Source organism: Psammomys obesus, unplaced genomic scaffold (assembly GCF_907164565.1).
Source record: "Psammomys obesus unplaced genomic scaffold, mPsaObe1.curated_primary_1811, whole genome shotgun sequence".
NCBI classification, from domain to species: Eukaryota; Metazoa; Chordata; class Mammalia; order Rodentia; family Muridae; genus Psammomys; species Psammomys obesus.
Window position 1 is genome coordinate 3,928,239 of NW_026585742.1, and position 22,979 is coordinate 3,951,217.

Here is a 22,979-nt window from a genome sequence, read left to right on the forward strand (position 1 = left end):
CTCCTCCTCCTCCTCCTCCTCCTCCTCCTCCTCCTCCTCCTCCTCCTTGTGAGCCCAAGTGCAGGTTCAGTGCTTTTTGACAAGAGCAGCTTCTAAGTGCCTTTTAGACCATGTTCTTTGATGTTGGCCATAAATAATCTGAGAACAAGGTAATGAAACACTGCTCTCTGGAACCCTGTGAGATAGCTTTCTTCCTATTGCCTGAGTTCTAGCTTTGGCTCATGGTAATTAGACCAAGAGCATAGGGATAGTATGTGTGTGTGTGTGGGGGGGGGGGGGAACGACGACGGGACACCTGCACAGGAAAGACTGCTCGTAACCCTTTCATCATTCTGAATGTGTTTGCGTATTACAAAGTAGACAGTCTCAAGGAGCTCTGCTTTTTCCCTCATTTTGATCCGTTAGGAGCAATGAAGTTCAGAAAACCAAGGGAAACATTTATGAAGAACCTGAAGAAGTCATCTACGTTTTCAAATTAAGTACTGATTTTTGTTTGTTTGTTTTTTAATTATGGAAACTCCTTTACTGTTGAGTCAATACTGAGTAAACAGCATGCAGTCTTTGAGCATGAAGAGGACATTTCTGTATTTACAAAAGGTCCTGTTGCCAGTGCTCATGAGCGCCACTGCTTAGACTACTGGCAGATAGGAGAACTACAGTTGCCTTCCACATGAGGCTGATAAGCCCCTGTGCTTTGATACTTCTTCCCATCTTGCAATTTACTTCTCTTTGGGATCTTATTCAAAGAGAGGAAAATGGCCTAGTTGGATTTATTCAAAAAGAAATGCCAAGCGGAATATGAAGTATTAAGTGCCGTTCAGGCCCACAGTGTTTGGATATCTGTTTACACGAACTCACCCAGCGAGTGTGCTTATGAGCTGGCAGCTTGAAGAAACGTGTGCTCCTTATCAAAATATCAGTTTTTGTTTTTCTGAGTTTCGTGTTTACAGAGGGAGAATGGGAGACAGCTTGGTGGTAATAAATGAAAACAGCTTCTCTACATTTTCCCCTTACAAAGCAGTCCTAGAGTTGGGTTCCCTGCTGCAGAGAGAATGATGGCTGATTACATCATGCCTCTTCCTTTGTCCAGCTCTCCTGAAAGTGCTTATGTTACAGCGAGGCTTTGTCATCATTAGTCCTTTTATCTGCAGGAAAAGGACTTCTAATTTACTGATTAGACCACTTGTTTGTCAGAGCCAGGATCCAACTGTTTTGGGATCAGTGAGTGTTTTTCTGGGATGTGAGTACCTGAACTCAAGAATTCCATCAGAGTTGTGGGTGCGAATTGCCATCTACTTGCACCCTTAATGTGCTTTTCTAGAACGGGGAAGGCAGCATGAGTGTGCTGTCCTCTGCTTAATCACACTCAGTGGATACGCACTCTCCTTTCAATGCTCTGTGGTTCTAATTAATGTTTCCTCTAGTGTTTCTTCATATCCTTATCGTTCAGTGTAGATGGCATTAGTGTTTCGAAATGTACAATAATACTGTATTAGTTATTTCTTCACTATTATTATAAAATGTCACAAACAGGCAATCTTGGGACAAAAGTTTCTTTTTTAAAAATTTCTTATTAATTACACTTTATTCACTTTTATCCCCTCTGTAACTCCTTCTCTCCCTCCTCTTTTCCCAATCCCTCTCTTTCTCCTCCTTCTCTACATATGCCCCTCCCCAAGTCCACTGGAGGTCTTCTTTTCCTTCCTTCTAATCCTAATCTATCAAGTCTCATCAGGACTGGCTGCATTGTCTTCCTCTGTGGCCTGGTAAGGCTGCTTCCTCTTCAGGGGGAGGTGATCAAAGAGCAGGCCGATCAGTTGGGGACAAAAGTTTCTTTGGGGTAGTGTTTATAATTGCAGGGCCGGCATAGCAGCAGGCGATAAGGGCAGGGAGCTGGCTGGCCACATTGTACCTGCACACAGGAAGCAGAGAGAGCAAACTGGAAGTGGGGTGAGGCTATAAACTCGCAAAGCCTGGCCCCAGTGACGTACTTGCCTCTCAGGGCTCCATGTCCTGAGAAAAGTTTGATGCCCCAGCAAAGAGCCTATGGTGGACACACAACAGCCACACCACCAACTGGAAACTGAGTGGTCTAACACAGAGCAGGTGGGCACACTTCTCACTGAAACCACAATCAGGCACAAGGCCTGATTCTTTGTGATTAGCTGTCTTCAGACAACCAAAATAGCTGTAAGTGTTTCTCCTTGCCATTTATCTGTTTGCTTAACTTTACATACTATTCCCAAATAGAGAGTTTTATTCAAAATGTCATGGGTAATTTATGATAATAAACTATTTTCTTTATGTACTATAGAGTCATGGTCAAAGGTAAGCAGCGAGTCAGCCTGCAACATTGGCTAAGCCCAGCTAAGCCCAGCTCTTGGACATACACATGGAGAAGTTCAGATGGACTTCTAGATATTGGCTCACGGCAGAACTGCCAAGAAGTATTCAGCTTTTACTGTGACTAGGGCAGAATTCTTAGGTCATAGATAGGAACCATTTGTTAAGAGGTTGGATCTTTCCTCTGCTCTTTGCTTAATGGTTCTATTCAATCATCAGATGACTTCGTCTCTTCAGACTTCAGTTTCTCCATTCCTGAAGTTACAGTAGTATCTTCAGTAGCAGAGACGATGCCTGCGGGTGCTCATGCCTGTAAATGGTACCATGAATGAGGAATGGATGAGGGGAGGGCATTGAAAACTGTTACTCGCCCTCCTCCTTCTCACAGACTTCATTATAGAACAGTATGTTTCAGCTGACAACAAGTTGCTTGAGTATGTGTGTGTGTGTGTGTGTGTGTGTGTGTGTGTGTGTTGTAGCCTGTTTTTGTTTGAAAACTTATTTCCACGTTGTGTGTGATACTTCGTGCCTATAATCCCACTATTCAAGAGGCTGAGGCAGAAGGATTACTGTGAGTTTGAGGCAGGGTTGGCTACATGGTGAGTTCCAGCCAACCTGGATTGTAGAAAGAGTACCATCTCAAAAAAGAAGGAGGAGGAGGAGGAGAAGAAGAAGAAGATGAAGATGATGATGATGTCTCAAAAAAGGAGGAGGAGGAGGAGGAGGAGATAATGATGATGATGATGATGATGATGATGATGATGATGATGATGATGATAATAATAATAAAAACCTCAACCACATTGCTCCCTAAGGCGACAACTTGGGGCCTAAGGAATGGGAAGCTGTATTTTAATGAGACTAGCACTGTCTTTTTGTTGATGTTACTGCTTTTACTGTTTGTTTTAACTTTATTTTGTGTCTATCTGTTCTCATGGTGCATGTCCCTCATCACTAACATGGAGATCAGAGAGTAATGGTGCAGTCGGCTCTCTTTGCCCACTTGTGGATGGTTTTGAGGGGTTGAAGCCAGGTGTCAGGCTTGTGAGGCAAGCACCTTTACCCGTCAAACCACCTTGTCGACCAACTCCCTTCCAGCTCCGCCACTGCTCTTTGTGTCAGCCTTTGGGAATCCCTGTTCTCATCCTCCCTGGTTAGGGTAAGCAGGGGCTACTTCTCGCCACTCTGAAGCTAAAATGCATGTGCGTTTCATTTCCAGATGACCTTGTGATTATTTTTCTAGTGGATGCTTTTTGTGGAAGTCCTGTTCTTCCCTGTCAATTGAAGTGTATCTTTTCTGTAAGTTCCATCATTAAGTTTGTTGTTCTCCATTAGCAGTCTACGTTAGCCCTTAAAGGGCTCGTGCTGGTTCTTAAGGTTGGATGAAGATCTTCACCAAACATTTCACACTGATGGCAAACTTATACATACTGGAAAACAAGAATACTAGCCTTACTTTGTTTTGCTTTTTGAGAGAGGGTGTCATGTAACGCGGGTTGGCCTCTAGCTCACTGTGTACACCTGGGATGATTTTGAACCTCTCACCCTGTGTGTCGTCATCAGAAGGGCAGCCATGTGTCCCCATGCTGGTTTGTGGTGTACTGGGGGTAAAACTCAAGATATCTTGTGTTGTGGCAGGCATACTACTTGCTGTCATACATCCCCGGTTTCTTCTGGTTTTTTTCGTCATCATATTTCTTTGGAAAGCCCCAGTAACTTATTTATCAAATGCCTTCTTTGTCATAGATGGGTCTACAGTGCTTAAAAGCCCTGTCCTTATAAAACTACATTCTTGTATTTCTCAGAGAAGTTCTGGTTGATCATGCTTTGATACTGTTACGTGTGTTGCAAACATGAGCTGATTTTCATGGGTAGCCTCTGTGTATACCTTAATGGTCATGTCAGAACAGAGATGGAGACTGGAAGATTCCTGACAGAAAAAAACCTTTCTGGAGAATTCTACCTAACATGCCATTGTAGTGATGGAGATATCTGTCTTCGGCCCTGGCCTTTTGAGCATTTTTATCAAAGAATTTGACAAGGAATATGGATTCATTAAATTTGTGAATGTCGTGTTGCCAGGAGGCATGGTTCAGAAACTGTAGGGAAAAAAAAAATCAGGATCTTCCCAGTGCCCAAGAGGTCAGATTGGAGAGTGAAAATAAAATATAATAGTCGAGAAAAGCAGCAGGAATGCAAACCAGTGATGGAAGCTTGGATTTTTCTTCAGATTGCAGTTCCAGGTCTTTGCAGCCAGGGAGCAAGTCTCACTGTCCATATGTCGCAGTTAGAACATCTGTATCCATAGGCTATCAGATGGGATGAAAGTGTAAAGTGACAGTGAAGACTATAAAAGCATGGGACTTTTACAGTTGCATCATTTTTAGGATAAAATCTAACATATGGCTTGGTTACAGTACAATTTAGCAGCCCATGGAAAAGGACTGGACACAATTCCATGAGGAATCTGCTAGTCTTGGTCTGCTTTTGAAATTATTGTCAACAATCTTTCCAGCCTGTTTTCCCTCTTATTCAACCCCTTTAGGCCCTGAAATTCAAATGCCGTTGGTAGCTTCCTCCATCCTGCCCCCGAGAGAGAGTTTCTCTATGTAGCCCTGGCTGTCCTTGAACTCATTCTGTAGACCAGGCTGGCCTCAAACTCAAGAGATGCACCTGCCTCTGTCTCCCAAGTGCTGGGATTAAAGGCATGTGCCATCACTGCCAGGCTCCATAGATAGCTTTTATATAAGGTCTGTACTTTCTGTATGTTTTAAAGATCAAAAAAGTAAAAACACATTTAAAACTGGAGACAGTAGCTCTACCAGGAATGTCCCTGCCACTTGGAACAAGACCTCCAGAGAGAAGATGATAAGATGTGTTTCTCTACAGCTTTTACTTTTGTTTTGGTTAATTACAGAAGTAGTTCATATATTCTCAAAAAACATTGAATCCTGTAGATCTGTATTTTTCTGGATGAAACCAATCCTTCCATAGGCTTCCCTTTTGTCGTTGTATGGTCCATTCTTGGACCTGATGTGTATTTATTTTTATTCCTATGCAGTGATGGAATTGTATGATCATAATTAGCATTTTTTGCCTCTGTCTTTTTTTAAAAACAAATTAATTTATTCATTTTTACATCTGAATGGCAGCCCCTTCTTTTCTTTCCTCCTGAGCCCACCCTCCCTCCCTCTTCTCTCACTCCCCTTCTCCTCAGAAAAGGTCACCCCTACCCGTACCAACCCAGCTGGGCACATTGGTTGCATCAGGACCATGCACATTCTCTTTCACTGAGGCCAGACAAGGGAGTCCAGCTAGGGGAAAGGGATCTGTAAGCAGGCAACAGAGTCCATGTCAGAGACAGCCCCCGCTTCACTCTTGCCTCTGCCTTAAACTTCTGTAAGCTATATATTGTATAATTTGATATTTAGATCATATATTTGCTAAAAACTTACCTTACCTTTCCTACTACGTTAGTGCTTTATTGTCCTAACTATGCTTACTTAAGTATTTCATATGCACACAGATAAACACCTATGATCACTTACTTTTCTTCTCCCTTTTGCAGTGGCAGTGATTGGACCCAGGGTCTTATTCTTGTTAGGTCATTACTGTGCCACTGACTCACTCCTAGGCCCTGTTTCGTGTTGTTTTAAGTGAGTGGCAGTAAGTTGTAATGCACATTGGGTTTCCATTTAGAAATACATCTTGGAGTCTGTTCTGGTTTACTTAAAGAGTTCTCCCTCCTTTTCTTGCTCCTTCCTCCCTGATTACTCCTCCTTCTACCGTATTGATTTGACATACTCCACTTAACCAGCCCTTTGGTGACATGCAGTTATCTCGATTTTAATCTTGGATGTTGCTGATGATGCTACGACAACCAACCTCACACTTTTAAAAGTTACAAGTGTATCTGTGGGCTTGGCAGGCTGAGCAAACAAGTGCACATTTCCAACCTTAGAAGTCACTGCCTTCTGTGTAGATTGTATTGTTGTAGTTTAGGTAACAAAGGACTATATTACAGTGTGGTGCTTACTCCCTGGTCTGGCACTGGTAGATCTAAGCCCGATCTACCGCTCACTCTATGAGGGCAAGTTTCCTAGCTTCTAAGCATCAGTTGACTTATCTATAACACAAAGAAACTAAAACATACTTGACATGAGGTGGTGAGAAGGTCAAAGATGGCAACGTGTAGGAAGTTTTCGTCACAGCGAACATAATGAATATTCTTCAAAAGGGTGAAGCCCTGCTGAAGGCTGTCTACTCTCATGCCACTGTGTCATTTAGTGCCTGAGCCAAGAATAGGGTTTCAAACAGCAAACAAGGTGTATGTGTGTGTGTAAGCTCAAGCAATTAAGACAAAGCATCACAAGTCCAGACACTGATATTGAGAATCCCTTCCTCTTCAAGATAGGAAGTGTAGCCATGTTTCAATCAGACCTTCAATACAGGGTCTTTTTCATTCTCTGAGATGCAACTCTAGCCTTTGAGAATAGTTCACAGTCACACCAGCAAGTCATCCCCACATAATAACCTGAGCCGTGCAGGTCTCTGAGGCAGAAGACTTCACTTTAAGCCTTTCTTGGACTCTTATCTGTGACCTCAGTGTTGCTGGAGTAAAAATTTACAGCTAAGAACTTCAGACCTTGTTTCCTCTGCTTTTGTCTAAATGAGATCTTTAAATCCTAACCCAAGTTTATGTTTCCCTTATAGGGAAAGAAATTGTAGGAAGAGACCGAGGGAGAAAGGGGGAATCAAAAGATGACCTTATATATGCCAGCCAGCACGTACTGCTGATTTTTATCTGTGTAATTTGACATTTTTGTCTTACTGATGAATGTAGAATGCACCGAATCATTGAACTGGTAGCCTCAAACCAGTGTTTGGGTGATCTCTTATAGCATGAGTTATAAGTAGCAGCAGGCCTGCTCAGTCTTAAATAAATACAAAGGCACTTGAAATGGAAGTGTCTACAGATAAAATGTACGTTCCAAGTATGGTTTGTTCAGGACCCTGACCGCTTGTTTCTTTTCCCTCCCTCTTGGTCCTACTTTTCTGTGTTTCCCATTATCTTCCTTTTCAGGGCAGGTGCCTCCCTTCCTTTTTCAGTCCTGTTTGGTGAAGAGCCAGGTTTCACCTACAGGTTCAGGAGCACAAAGGCTACGCCTGCCTGTATGGATAGCATCAACCTAAATCAAACCCTCTGAATAGGGGTACCTGGAGCATAATCAGTGTCAGCCTTGGCCAAAACGCTTCCTAACCCATACTCCTGAAGAAAGCTGGGCATCTGTGAGTTGCCAGTTTCTAGTTGGGTGTTGTTCCAGTTAGGGTTACTATTGCTGCAATGGAACACCATGACCAAAGCTGCTTGAAGAGAAAAATGTTTATTCAGTTTACCCTTCTACATCATTGTGCATCATGAAGGAAGTCAGGACAGGAACTCAAGTAGGACAGGAACCTGAAGGCAGGAGCCAATGTAGAGGCCATGGAGAGTGCTGCTTTCTGGTTTGCTCATTCTGCTTTCTTATAGAACCCAGGGCCACCAGCCTAGAGATGGCTCCATCCACAATGGGCTGGGCCCACTCCCATCAATTGGTGATTACCAATTAAGAAAATGCCTTACAGTCTTGCTTAGAGCCTGATCTTATGGAGCCATTTTCTTAATTGAGGTTCTCTTTTTTCAGATGATTTTTGATTATGTGAAGTTGACTTAAAACTCCTCATGGTTGTCATATCTGAAGCTGGGCCAGAGTCATGCCAGTTAGATCTGAGGGTTTTCTTAAGGAGCGTTATCACCATCAGTCATGGTTCTTCTGCTCTTAAATGCCTGTGCTTAATGTATGAGCCTGTACGCCTGTGAGTGTGTGTGTGTGTGTGTGTGTGTGTGTGTGTGTGTGTGTGTGTGTGATCCTCATCACATTCCCATGTTTAGGAATATGTCTAGGTGGTGTAGAGCCTGGCTGGAGAGTGTAAACAAAAATAAGACAGACAGGGTGATGCATGCCTATAATATCAACAGTTGCTGGGGGCAGAGGCAGAAGCTGATTCATGAGATCAGTGCCATCCTGGTGTTCAGAGCGAATTCTAGGCCATCTTGACAGACCCTTTCTCCTGAAAACAAAACAAAACAAATGTGTCCATTAAGTTGTTTTGCATATAGAGAAAAGTGCTCTGACAGAACTTAGAACCTTCAGGAATTTTGAACTCTGTCTGATATAAGAGAAATGAGGCTTGATCAAACACAATTAATTTTCAACTCTACTTTCCTGACCTAAATTGTGAGTGGAGGAAGCAAGCTTGTAATTCAGCTTTTCCCTCCTTCCCTGGCTGCACCATTTTCAGACATTGCTAATGGATGTGCCTTTCGTGGAGGAGCTCATGGTTGTAGTCCTACAGCCTGGGAATTATTTGGTGCCTTTCGTGGAGGAGCTCACGGTTGTAGTCCTACAGCCTGGGAATTATTTGGTGCCTTTCGTGGAGGAGCTCACGGTTGTAATCCTACAGTCTGGGAATTATTTGGCGCCTTTCGTGGAGGAGCTCACGGTTGTAGTCCTACAGTCTCGGAATTATTTGGTGCCTCTCGTGGAGGAGCTCACGGTTGTAATCCTACAGTCTGGGAATTATTTGGCGCCTTTCGTGGAGGAGCTCACGGTTGTAGTCCTACAGTCTCGGAATTATTTGGCTTTCCCTCATGCGTCACATCACTTTTGTTAACCTCCTTGTACCACCAATCTGGTCACTCAGGTCTTTGTGTAGGGCGGGTTTTCATTGGTTCTTTGCGTAGTGTGGTTTTCATGCCTCTGATTATTTCTGTTGAGTCTATAACAAGAAGTAAAAATTTCAAAAGAGCAGGTATTTTGCCAAGTAATGATCGTTGGCTGCTAGAGATATATCTCCACTTGAATAAAATGGAAAACTTCAGGCCTAGAATAAGTTTCTCTTCATTTTCTAAGCCTGGAAGATGTTGTGCAGTGAAAAATGAGATGACGTCATTAACAGTGTAGATGCACACAGTGACCAATCCTATACAATGCCTGAAAGAGGCCACAGTAAAGGAAGGCCCAACTTAAAACCATGCCTGGGAAATTTGGGGGCATTAAACGATCCTAGTTAGAGTTAGACATTTGTGTTGAATATTTGAATGCAGAGTAGGCGGGGCTATGACATGGAGGTTTTTAATTTGAGAGACCTCTGAACATGACACTTATGGACTTGGGTTTTGAAAGGCCGTTGCTACTCTCCACTGTTCCTGTCAGGCACACCTCGGTTTCCTCTGCTGCTTTCTTTTGTATACACCATCTGATCCATTTATGAGTGGCCCCTGTGCTGACATAACCTCTATGGTTCAGGCCTCTTGGTTGGCAGTAATTGCTACATCACCTGTTTTCGAAAAGTGGAGTGACTATCCAAGGGTTGGAGAGAGAGATACATGGCTAAGAGCACTGGTTTTTCTTTCAGCGGCCCTGGATTCTATTCTCAGCATAATGGTGGCTCACACCCATCTGTAGCTCTAGTTTTAGGGGTTCTGACACCCTCTCTACTGTCCATAGTGACCTCCATATGCACACAGTGCAGAGACCTACATGCAGGCAAACACCCATCTCAGAAATAGACCTTTAGAAATATATCTTAAGAGAGACAGAAGGAGAGACCGCTAATTCTTAAAACAAGCACCCTGAGAAACTAGACAGATAATAGTTGGTAGTGGGAAATGCACAAAGTCAATTAAACTTAGGGTTCTGTTGTCTGGTGTTATTGTGGTGTTATGGCTGATTATCCATAGTTCCCATCATTGATGGGAGATAGAAACATACAGATGTCATGCTTAAAATTTACAAACAAAAATGTAGAGACTAATTTTATCATCTGTAAACTCACTGTACATTTCTGCACTGATTTAGCAACTGAAATATTTCTCCTAACACAGATGAACAACTGTGTAATTATACATTAATTAATAAGAGCAGCAGAGAGCAATCTGAGTGCTTTTTAGCACTTTTTCCACTTTTTCACGTGTACAACAATAAATGCATAAATAGTAATTAAGTTACTAGTTCTGGTGTGAGGAAACACATCATAAACTGAATCTCACAAAGTGTTTTTAATTAAAAATGGGATAATTTAAAGATGTTTATTAGATTGGGAGAAAAAGCATTAATTATACTTGGTAAAAAAAAAAACGAACACTGGTATTTTGGAGTTTTGCTCTTGGTTAAACGTAGACAACAAGATGCAGAGTAATAAGCCTAGATTCAGGTAATGTTTTTAATAAAAGTTCCTTGAGGGGGGCATTAATAAACATACTGGACTGGAAACAGCACAGAACATGTATATTAGTTTTGTTTTTAATTAGATTTAGACAGAATTCATTATTTTTAATGGCTTTTCATTAGTGAATGGAAACCATTATTTGAATCTGTTGTGGAAAAATAATTTCAAGATACATATTTATTTTTTGAAAAATACCATGTGTGTATTTAAGGAAACCCTGCTTTGGAATAGGGATTGTGTGAATTGTATGCACTATAAGTTAGTCCTCTGTCTTATTTTAGGTCAGTTATTAAGAGAGAACTATATTGAAGTGGTCTGGTTTGTTTAAAGTGCATAAAAGTACATTTGTCTTATCTGGACTTTTAAGTGATTTTTCTGATTATGGGGCATGCTGACCATGAACAGAATATTAAGAGAATATTATCTCTCTATTGCTCCAACCCCTCTCTCAGTGCATTTTGTTTGAATAATAGCACTAGTATTGGTTTAAAATTGATACCTGTTGACCAGCTTTTTAAAGATATGTCTGCCTAAAAAAGAAACCCTGAATTTCAAACAGGCTCCGAGATACCACCTGCAGGTGCAGGACTTGCGGCTATTTCTTTGTACGGAATTCTGTCTGATTTTAGCAGACGGTTGGAATGAATCTCTAGTTGGGTGATTTATTCTCCATACTGTGGGAATCCATCTTCCTGATGCTAGTGTCCTTCGCTGTAGTGTCCCACAGTGGGGAAAATAGAGTGACTTGTTAATGGCACACTGAGGAGGAGTTTGTTATTTTAACGCACAGATGATCCATAATTTAAGCTAATAACGTTGTTTCTTAACTACAGTTTTTAAAGGTGAATTACTCCATCCTTACATGCCATAAGACTTTTTCTTTTAATGACTGTAAATAATGAAGCATCACCCACAAGATTGCTTAAGGCCCCACCTTTCTCCTTTAGCCTAGCCTTTCTTTTCTGGATTTTTGCTCTGTGCAAATTCTGTTCATGCACAAATGACATGCCAAACATTATGTATAGGTTGTTGCCATTTGTATCATCTTTTAGGTCATGGACAGGTCCCAAATGCATTCAAGAATACTGATAATTGGACCCATTTAACAAAGGTTACAGTTTTGTCTTTCTTCTGTGAACATTTAGAAATATGTGCTGTTTGTATTGGCATGTGTCTACAGAAGACTAACTTTCTGGTGTTGCATTAAGTAGAATGTTCCTCATCTTGGGTTTTGCCCAATGCATTCCTCCTAATTAGATCAGATGGTAAGGGAGTCTTTGAAGACCTACTACAGGGGGGATGGACTTTCCTTAAGGAAGCCATTCAGGATGTCCCCAATATAACCATGTCATAAAACCGATTATCTTTACTTTCCTATGGGGACATTTGCCAGGCTTCTCCACTGTGAAGTAACTTTAAAAAAATCTTCCCCTCCTTTTCCTCCTTTGCTCTTCCTTTGTTGGTGTGTTTTTGTTTTTGCTTTTTAGGGGCAGGCAGTCGAGAGAACAGGCAGCATGTAAGGGAAGCTGACCTTGGATTCACTCCCTGCAAAGAGCTTAGGTTACTGAAATGTGCCCCACACTCACTCTTACTCAAGGATGGAGATCCAGCCCATGGTTCATTGCATACTCAGCACTCTACCCAGGGGCCACAGCTCCAACCCTACTTTCGTCCTCAAGCAGATGACCCAACCTGCTGTAGTTAGCACCCATCTTTCACAGAAATCAATTGTACTTAAAGCTCTCTGTAGCAGATGACACTGACCCAGTAACTATGTGCTTGGAGAAATGATATCACTCAGTTGTCACCTCCTCTGTAAGTCCTTAGGAAGTGAAGGTCTTTTCAGTAGTTCTGTGGTATAAAATAGATGCACCCACCTCCTTTGGCTAGCTTCTATGCTTGGCTTTCATATTCCAAGGCCTGTTTCTTGAGAGTTGTTTCCATGTTTTGTAACCCAACCAATAGTTGTAGCAACCATCCCATAGCAAATTTTCATAGTCTGCTATTGCTCTAGGTACGTGGCATGTAGTGTCAGAGTTCGCCTAAGCTACCTTTTGATATGAGCAGGTCATTGAACAGTGAGGCAGCTAAGCCACAGCAGCTCATATTGGCCAAGGGACCCCCAAGGAAACTGGGGCCCGCCCTTCTCCTGAGCACCAGTTTCTCATGACTGGGTCTAGCACTGAGAAAGTGCTAAGTTTGTGTTTAAATATGTACTAAGAGGGTTAGAGCTTCCTCACCCTTGACTGTCTTTGCTTAGAGAAGTCATTGAAGTATACAAAACAGTGGGAAGTTCAATAAGTAACTAACCATGCTTCCTACAGGGTACCAAAGGCTCGAGTTCTGTTATGCACTGAATTTAAAAAGTGCAATCATGAGTCTTGGCTTGTTCAGTTTGTTCATAGATTTCTTCATCATCATATTTTCACAGCACATCTTACTTTGTCACAGTTCAGACTAATCTGTGGATTAATGAAGCTAAGGAGAATTTACCTCTGAAGTTGGCATCCTACCTATGAAGACCAAGGAAGGGAAAATTTAATAAACAGTCAGCAGATAGATGTATAAAATTAAAGTGAAATCACAGCGAAGAACACATGGAAGTGTCACTAGAAGACACTTTCCCACTCTCTTCTTCCAATTTTTTTTTTTAATTTTCATCTCAATATATGCTTTAGGAGTTACTCTACTGAGGAATCCATGGTAGGTGTTAGATTATGGGGAAGTTAAGAGGAGGTACCGGAGAGACACCATGACCAGCAGAAACTTGGAAGGGAAAAAGTTTATTTCAGTGAGTGGCATGTAGTCTGTCATCCAGGGAAGCCAGGACAGGAACCAAAGGCAGGAATCTAGTGGCAGTCTCTGAATCAGGGGTTTGGAGGAGTGCTGCTCGCTACCTTGGGCCTCATGGCTTGTTCAGTCTTCTTTCTTATAGCACCCAGCCATCTGCCCAGGGATCTCACCATCCACAAGGGACTGGGCCCTTTCACATCAATCGTTAATCAAGAAAATGTCCTACAGACTTGCCTACATAGCAAATCTTATAAAGGCATTTTCTCGATTGAGAAGGCATTTTCCCTAATTTCTTGAGCTTGTGGCCAGTTGACATAAAATCTCTAATAATATGGGCAGCAGGAATCTAATCTCAGTCCCACCTAAGGAGTACAGATCTCTGTTCTTTCAAGGCACTTTGTGAAGGAAGCAGGAAGAGGGGAGATGGTGAGCTACAAGGAAATGAGTTCAAGGCTGGCTGACATCACTTCCCTAAGAGATACTGTGCTTTCTTGTAGTTTTAGCTAATGCAAAGATTTGCAGAGTTTCTGAATATGTGGCATGTGGAATTGCAGATGCCGTGGTTAATATGGGACAGGACAGTAGTCATATGTCCTGCCTGTGCCCTTTCTCCTTTAGGACTTTGCTATCTGGAAGGGGAAGGGCCCTTTTTTTTTTTTTTTTTTTTTTTTTTTTTTTTTTTTTTGTGGGAGAGATGGGGAGATGACAGAGGTGCTCTGCCTATGTGATCTGGTGCTGCTTATTGGTGTAAAGTTGAACCATAGAAGATCCTTGTCGTACTGGTATAATCATGAGTCGGGACGACACATATTTAGGAGTAAGTTAGCAATAGTGATAATGAGGCCCAAAGGGAACCAAGCAGATTGTTTCTAGCGGAAGGCCGTTTTAGGAAGACCACACTTTCAGCCAGTGGCTTCACATGCGCTCATTGCATTCATCAAAAAGAAAATATTTTTCTTCCTAGGCTGCATGAGGGACACTGCTAGATTGTCTTGGTGTTTAAAGGTTGGCAGGGTCTCTCAATACAGGTCACACTTGTGTAGTTTTAACAGGTGAATGGGAAGTTCCTTTGGGCAAGTAACTTTCAGGGGGCTGCTTAAGCTGCTGGACATTTTTGAGAACGTGAGACTTGATAAAGTTGTGTTGTCAGAGGGGCAGGCCATTTCAGATGGATTGAACTCCTGAAATGCAAAAGTCCTGCCCACTCTAAGAGTTCTTAAGAGAGAAACAGCCTGCAAGTGAGTTTTCCTGTTCTTAGAGTATCTATGAGAGGAAGCCATCTTGCTCATGGGTGGGTTTTGTTTTGTTTTTCTCAGCAAGCTTGCGTATGATCAGTATTCTGTATTAAATGTCATTTTTTTTTCTTTTTCACTTTGAAATTTATTCAAAATTCTGAAAACCAAAACCATTTAACATGGTGAGACTGCCACTGTGAACGAGTAACGGTATGAACTTTTATAAAGCGTCAACACCAGAGATATATACAGTCTGGAATGGCAACAGTGCTTCCAACTAAGAGTAGGTAATCGATACCTGCAGCTTGGAAAAAGTGTTCCATTTCCTCCACTAATGACATAGGAGTTTGCAAACCACGGGTGTGTGGACCATGAAGCACTCCAAAGAAGAATTAATTTGAAATCTGAAGTGGAAGATCAGTTTCAATTAAAATTGCACTTGAATGTATATTGGAAGGAAGTGTGGAAGCAAGCACGCAGTCAGCTTGAACCCTAAGATTGTAATGAACGAGCCCACCAATATGAGCACTAATTATTTTTTTATAATCTCCTAAATTATATGTCACTCATCTAATGTGGGTGATAAACACTTAGCCGACCTTAAGTTTTTTATTATCATCATAATAATTGTTATTAGTGCCATGATGCGGTTAGTAGGATCATTGCCTAGTGTCAGGTTTGGCAATGATGGCTTGCCTCCGTTAATTTCTGGGTGTTGTATGTAGTTGGCCTTGTTTTTCTATGCCCCGTGGTATTGGTTATTACTTTATTCCAATAAGAGGTTTCTCTGTGGCCATATACAACATCCCATGTTTAGAACCTGCTGGCCCTTTTGTAGCTAACCACTATACATTTTGGTTCCCGTTGACTGTATTAGCAGTTGCCTCACTCAGTTTCCCAGTGTATTTTTATGGCATCTGCACGAACGTTGAGACAGTGGAAAGAGGCTAATTGGAGTCATTTGTTATCCCCGCCGCCCCACCCCAAACTCCTCAAACACTTAGAGGATGAAAATAAGTTTTGGCTAAATGTTTGCAGAAGTGCGCTGCTTCTGTCTGTGACTCATGCTAGCCTTGGGGAACTCAAACAAGAGGTGCAGTGTTCTGTGTAAAAAGCCCTTGACATTGCCCTGCTTCACTGCATTTTCTCCCTAAAGAAATGGCAATGTTGACTTTTTCTAGAAAGTATTAAACACTTGCAAATGACTCAAAAGTGCCCCTGGCTTATGACACCTTTTCCAATGTGTGAATGAGTTCTTTCTGACAGTCTTTTTTTTTTTTTTTTTTTTTTTTTTTTCTTTCTGTTAGGGATGGGCATTTGGGAAGATGACCCAGCATTATCACCCAGCTGAAGTATTTTCCAGAGAGTGAGAATATGAATCATTTTAAGGACCCATTCCAATTGCTCTTACAGCTATGATATGTCCATTTTCTTGACAGAGAAGATGTCTGTGGTTGTCCCTGTTTTTTCCTGGTACCTGTTTTTTGTTTTTTTTTCCTGGTCTGCTAAGGGACTGTGGAATGATTGCCTTGTGGTAGGGTTGGCACAAATTGTGGCTCTTGTTGACTAGCACACACCTTTGTTCCTTCACAGAAAGGTAGCTGTGTGTGGTGTCACAAAAATGCCTAATCCAGTTTCCTCTCCAGCTTATTTTATGTGATATTTTGACGGTTGAAAGCTAAAAATCCAAGGGTATGTATGTGCGTGTATGCGTGCCTGTGTTTGTTTATGTGTGTGCGAGTGTACTCGCAGGTGTGTGTTGGATATACATGTGTGTATGTTTGTATTCTGTGTGTGTACATGTGTTTATGTGTGCCTGTATGTGCATGTGTGTATGTATGTGTTGTGTGTACGTGTGTTTGTGTGTATGTGTTTGTGCAGCTGTACATTGTATGTACATGTGTTTATGAGTGTGTGCCTGTGTATACACGCACATGTGCGTATTCACGTGTGTGTACACGTGTGTATGTGCATGTGTGTACATGTATGTATATATCTTTACTGAGGTGCCTGTGGCTTATCTACTTCCCTCTTTAGACTTACTATTGGTTTGAAGCGGAAAGGGCTCTCAGCAGACATATCTTTCCTGCTTTGTTTTATCAACAGAATTAAAAGTGAGGCACAGAGGTAGAAAGCCCTGAGAGTGTGTTCTCCAAGTGATGGCCATCATCCCACTAGTGTTTCATTTCCCGACTAGGCAGAGCAGCAACCTCAGCGTGCTTCCTGGCCTCTGCCTTGCTGGGCCTGTCTGAGGTCTGCTGTGGGTTGTTCTCTCTTTACTGATGGCAGACAATTTCCTAGAAGTTTTTATTTCTAAGAGCGCCAAGTCTCCGCAGTGACTTCATTGTTCCATCGCTTACGAGGTGGAGGCCTGGGAAGGAGATGCAGGCAAGACCTGTGGACAAACTGAGAACCCTTCTGCAGCCAGCGCAGGGAGATCCTGCTTGGCCTTCTCCCTCAGATGGTAATGGGCCTCAGCTAGTCTGAGTTGCAGTTAGGCTGAAGTTTGTTTGTTTCTTTCTTTTCCTGTTTACAGGCTATTGTGAGCTTAGTGGAAAGTCATACTTAGGATATTATTCACAGCACCAAAACATGCCTGACTAATTAAGCTGCTTTTTTATGAATGAGCACTCTGCTTATTTTTGGGAAGCCTACTTAAAGTTTTTAAAAAACATGAACAACCCTTATGACTCTTCTGCGCAGCTTCCTGAACTTGACTGACAATGAAGAGACCAGGAGTTTGCTTGTAAATCAAAGAACAAAACCATGAACACATGTGAAAACTATACATTGAAAGATGTAGTGCTCAGCCCAGCTTTGTGTGTGTGTGTGTGTGTGTGTGTGTGTGTGGTGTGCTCATTCCGGCAGGGCAGAGATCAACATGAGTTGTATTCTAGTGTTTTCCATCTTTGTTTTTGAGACAAATATTTTCATTTAACCTTGGGCTCACTCTTTTAGCTGCACTGGCTGGACAATGAGCCAATCTGTCCTCTCATGCTAAGGTTGCATCATGGGTGCCAGATTTTACATAGATGCTGAGGGTCTGAACACAGGTCCTCATGCTTGCTTGAAAATACTTTACCTGCTGAGCCACCTCGTCAGCCCCTTTAGCGTCATGTTTTATTTGTTTCAACCCAGACTTTTGGGCCATGCGGACTGAAGTGTTGCTTTTTTCAACAGGTGCCTATGGCCCTGAGCACTGGGTCACATCCAGTGCCAGCTGCGGAGGCAGGCATCAGTCTCCTATAGACATTTTAGACCACCATGCACGTGTTGGCGAAGAATACCAGGAGCTTCAACTTGATGGATTTGATAACGAGTCCTCCAACAAAACCTGGATGAAGAACACAGGGAAAACAGGTAGAGTATTTTATCTATTTCTTTATCTTTGTTTACCAACAACAAAAACTGCTTTGGGGTGTATGGCTTTATTCTAGCTTTCTTCTTAAATAGTATATACTGCTATAGGGAACCTAAAGCACTCTTTGGGTTGACAGCCAACCAATGTGTGACTTCAGGCAAATACCTTACTATTCTGTGCCTTGATTTTTATAAATATATAACATATGTGTCATAAAATAATACCCTTTGGTTTCAGTAGTCCAGTGAATTAATGTGTTGGGTTCATAGAATGGACTTGAAGAAGATACTCATTAAGTATAAATATTTGATGTCTTGGGGGTTTCACATAAATTTAAGCTTTAATTAAAAAAATAAAAGCTGAGCACGATGAAGTTCACCTTCTACTCAGTACTCGGGAGGCAGAGGCAGGTGAATCTGAGTTTGAGGCCAGTTTGAGTTGACAGAGTGAGTTCTGGGACAGCAAGGATACACAGTGAGCTCCTGCCTCAGGAAAACACATTAAATGAGATGAAACTGAGCCCTCCACTGTGCCAGACACATCTCGAAACGTCAGCAGCCATATAGAGTCAGCGGCTGCCACACTGAGCGCCATGGAGAGGGAACCTTCTGTGAGAACGCACTGTGCCAAGGACACCAGTGCAGCGCATCCTATTTTATTTTCCTTGACGGCGTGCTCCTCGCAGAATTGTTACAATATCAGGGAGGCATGAACTGCCTCAGCCCCTTATTTATCGGTCCTAGGGTTTGAACCTTCTTCCTTCCTCCTACACACCACTTGTCACCAGGGGCTCAGTGACACAGTGCCATCTTCTCAGCATCCTTAATGTCCTGGTTAATCACGGCAGTACAACTAAGGGTTTCTGGGGTGTTCACAGATGCCACAGGAAATGTTGTGCTGTGCCTCATTCCTGATCTCATTGGAAGCACTGAGGTGTGTGTTATGTCACTGCTAACTATAGCCAAGGATTAAGTTCATATCTAAAAAGACCTTTATCATCGTATTACTTAGGTGCTAATAACATGAGTCCATTAAAATAAATGTCCGTACTCCCTCCCTCTTTTTCCTCCATCTCAATGAATCATTTGCAACCAAGCAAGTCATTCTCAGAAATACACAATACCCTGATGTCCTAAGGCTCTGTGTTGGTCTAAAATGAAATTATTATCTGCTTTGGCCCCATGTGTGTCAGTAGACCTCAGACTTGCGTTTTCTCTAACCCTTCTTGGTTACACAGGCAGCTGTAGGAATCCATTTTCTTTCTGCAGACCAGCATTTGTCTGAAGCTGCTCTTGACTTTGACCTGGACTGACTAATTGACACAGTGCTTGCCGCACTCCTTACAGTGATTGTTGGCATTGGCCTCTTTCCCATAAAGCCCTATGTAGAGTTCACCTTCTGTTCTTCATTAGTTACTTTTCTGTTGCTGTAATAAAGCTATAACCAAGCCAACTTACAGATCAAAGATTTTCTTTGGTCATATGGTTCTAGAAGGAGTCCATCATGGCAGCGGAGAGGCAGAGCAGGAGGCTGAGAGGCTCTCTCCTTGTCTGCAAGCATGAAACAGAGGGTAAAAAGGAAATTAGGTGAAGCCATGAATCCTCACATCCTGCCCTCAATGATGTACTTCCTCCAGCGAAGCTGCACCACCTCCCCAAACAGCACCACTGACAAGTGTTTAAATACCCGAGCCTTTGGGGGACAGTTCTCATTCAAACTACCACAGGATATATCACAATCCACACTCTCCTGTACCTTAATTGACCCATTTGTGTAGTGTACAGGATAAACTGGTGACCCACCAATGTTACTTATGATATCATTGCACTGGTGTGTGTGTGTTTGTGTGTGTGTGTGTGTGTGAGAGAGAGAGAGAGAGAGAGAGAGAGAGAGAGAGAGAGAATGTTAGTGGGGGCTATGTGTCATAGTATGGGCACAGAGTAGCACTCAAAGAAAAATTTTGGGGTGTTGGTTCTCTCCACTCTGACCTTTTTTAGCAGCTGAACATGTCACATGCCCTAGAAACGTCCTTTCCAAACACCTTTCCATCTCTCCCCAGCTTCAGCATAGATCATGGGCTCACTGTTATGGTCCACGGTGAAGTTTTGTGTATCAAATGTAAGTGTTCCCGTGAAGCCATCGGAATACAGTGGGTGAGAGCTTTGACATGTAACCAGAGCTTGGAGGAAGAGCCACTTCAGGGCCTCATTCTAGATGCCAGCACCCTGGGCGCCCTGCTACAGTTTTCCACTTGACTTGCAATGCTTGACAGCCTTCTGCAGAGATAACATGTTTCGGTGACAGCTTTCAGCTTGGGATCAGCAGTGGAAGGTTTCAGACATGTGCAGGGTTCATTCAGTATACGTTGATTCATGACCTTGGCCTTCTAGCAGCCGCTGATCAATCTCTGTCGCCCCGCTGACATCCTAGAGTGATGTGCTACCTGTTGCCTGTGGTTGTGTTTTCCTGATTCTGGAGCACAGCCAGGAGCGTGTGGCTGTATCTGTCTGCCATGCGGAAGGGAGGCGTTAGGAGAAGAAGCTGTCAGTCCCAGGTACTGCTTGGACTGTCTGCATTTCTCCGACATTCACAGGACACTATACTGTGGCCCATGGATTCACTAAGATGATGAGAGGGAGTTCCAAAGTGACAGCTACTCCCTGCCGTTTGACAGAAGAACACACAGCCATTTACTCAAGCTCTTAAAAAAGTTTCAGCATATAGTGTTATTGGAACTTTGGCACCGGAACCAACTTGTAGTCTTTTTAAATGATAAACCTAGCTACTTTTCATTCTGTCAATGTTAAAATTAATTTCACAGATTTACTATTATTTGGGAGAAATATCCACCCACTGAGGGTTCTGTTTGGATCATCTCGATCCATATAATTAATATGAATTCAGTACTCGTCAGATCAGAGTTCTTAGTAGCTGCTTAACATTAGATGCTAATTCCCAGTGAATCATACTGAGACATAACCTGGAGCATTCAAATTTTGGGAGGATGTATTTTTATACGTATTGTGAGTTTTGAAGCATTACTTTGGGGGCTGTAGGGGAAAGGGGCCATATTATCTTTACCTATTTCTTAAAACTAGATGTGAATCTACAGTTATCAAAAAATTTTGTTTTTTAAAAAATCCATACTATATAATCATGTGCTGTAGCTATATCTATCCTTTATACCTAGATAGTGAAAGCAATCTTTTCTTTCTTATATCATTATCTCCCCCTCCCTTTTATTTATTTACTTCTTTCAATGCTAGGGATATAACTGAGGTCTTTTTGCATTGCAAGGCAGGCTCTCTCCTACTGAGTTACATTTCAAATCTATAAATCATTATTTTTAAGCATATTTTTCTTCTCTAGAAGTATTTTTATAAGCCTCATATTTCCAAAAAGTAAATCCAAGATGTATTTCCCTTTTCATTGATATTTGAGGTCACTTATCTGTAAACTAGACTGTCTCTTGATATTGAAATATGAATATATTAAGTTAATATTTAGCTGCTGCTATATAGAGACAGTGGCTTCCTGTAAAACAGTCTTTGGATCTTTCTTTACTCCTGGGACCTCTGTATATATGTGTCTCACCTGCTATAATCATAGGGTGTCTGGGTTTCACCTCGCCTACTTTTAACAAGTCTAAAATCCCTTTGTGAGACAGATGGTGCCTCCGTTTCTTCCCCAGGAGCCATGGCGGTCTGAGTTACAGTCCTCCTGTCATCTTTGTGCTTCAATGCAGTCTTACTGTTCCAGCATTCATGACTGGGTTCAAAGCTTCCATGGGATTTCTGACACGTGCCAATAAATCTTGTCCTCTGTGATTTTTAACTCTTAGAGTACTTTGGCATTGTTTTGAACTACTAGTTTTTCTGTGCTGTCCCTGGGACACATGGCAGACATCTTTACCATAGAGCTTGTTTCTCCAGTTTTCCCACTGCATTCGGTTTACCGTGTTTTTCTGTCTATATTCCTTTCCACATCTGAAAATACCATTGCACCTATTATAGTCATCTTCAAGAAGTGGTTGTGAGGAGCTGGAGAGTTGGTGCAACAGTTAAAAGCACCAGCTGCTCCTGCAGAGGGCCCAAGTTTGCTTCCCAGGCTCCTGTAGCAGCTCTAAACCATCTGTGCTCTCGGAAATCCAACACCCTCTTCTGGCTTCTGCAGGCACTGACACAGTGCACGCGCACACATACAGACAAGTGCTCATACACATAGACTAAAAGGAAATCTTGAAAAAAATATTTTCTGTTAGTAAAACAATTGTAGACATATAGTTCACATCAACTAAAGACAAAGGTCAGAGGCCATTCTGCTTCCTTCAGGTTACTGACATTGGGGCTGTAATGGTGGAGCCATGTTGTGAGAACTGTAGACTTAAAAGCACACTAATTCCTCCCTGGATTCTTATCCACTTCCCTCTTGCTGCCGGCCTGCATGGTGCTGAGGATAATGCAGAGGAGGTTGCAGCTCCCTGCAGGGCTCCCAGAGCTTCCCATCAGTGCATCACCAGTACTCAGATACACTATTCGCTGCAGCCTACAACCTAGTGGCTCTGTGAGGTCCTGAAGAGGCAATGTTCTTGCTTTTGCCTGAAGGAGAGCGTAACCTTACAGTCTAAAGAAAGGCTCTGATGTAGCTGCTGGTGTGGACCCTGGCCTTGGATTCCAGACTGTCAAAAACCTTGAATGTGAAGGTCCTGTATATACAACACCCCCACCCCCCCACTTCCCTTGCTGTTTTGATTTCTTCACAGTCTGTATTAGTATTTGATCCACATGAAAGTCCTCAGAAGGTGACTCACATACAAATTCCTTCCATCCCCATCTGTCCCATTGTCTTTGTCAGCTCAGGCTGCTGTTCCAGCATATCGTGCTTTGAGTAACTTACACATTTCTCACAGATATGGAGTGTAGAAGGCCAAACTTCAGGCACCTGCAGATTTCACTCCCACATTTCTTAGAGGGTCC

At 42.4% G+C, this 22,979-nt stretch overlaps 1 protein-coding gene across 2 annotated transcripts in view; it reads left to right on the top strand.

Moving 5' to 3' along the window:
* Positions 1-22,979, top strand: part of Ptprg (protein tyrosine phosphatase receptor type G) — a 683,725-nt gene that overhangs the window by 386,208 nt on the left and 274,538 nt on the right. For both annotated transcript variants that reach the window (XM_055599059.1, XM_055599058.1), the window contains exon 3: positions 17,823-18,002. In XM_055599059.1, the coding sequence (XP_055455034.1) occupies positions 17,823-18,002 (180 nt within the window). The remainder of the gene's footprint in view (positions 1-17,822; positions 18,003-22,979) is intronic.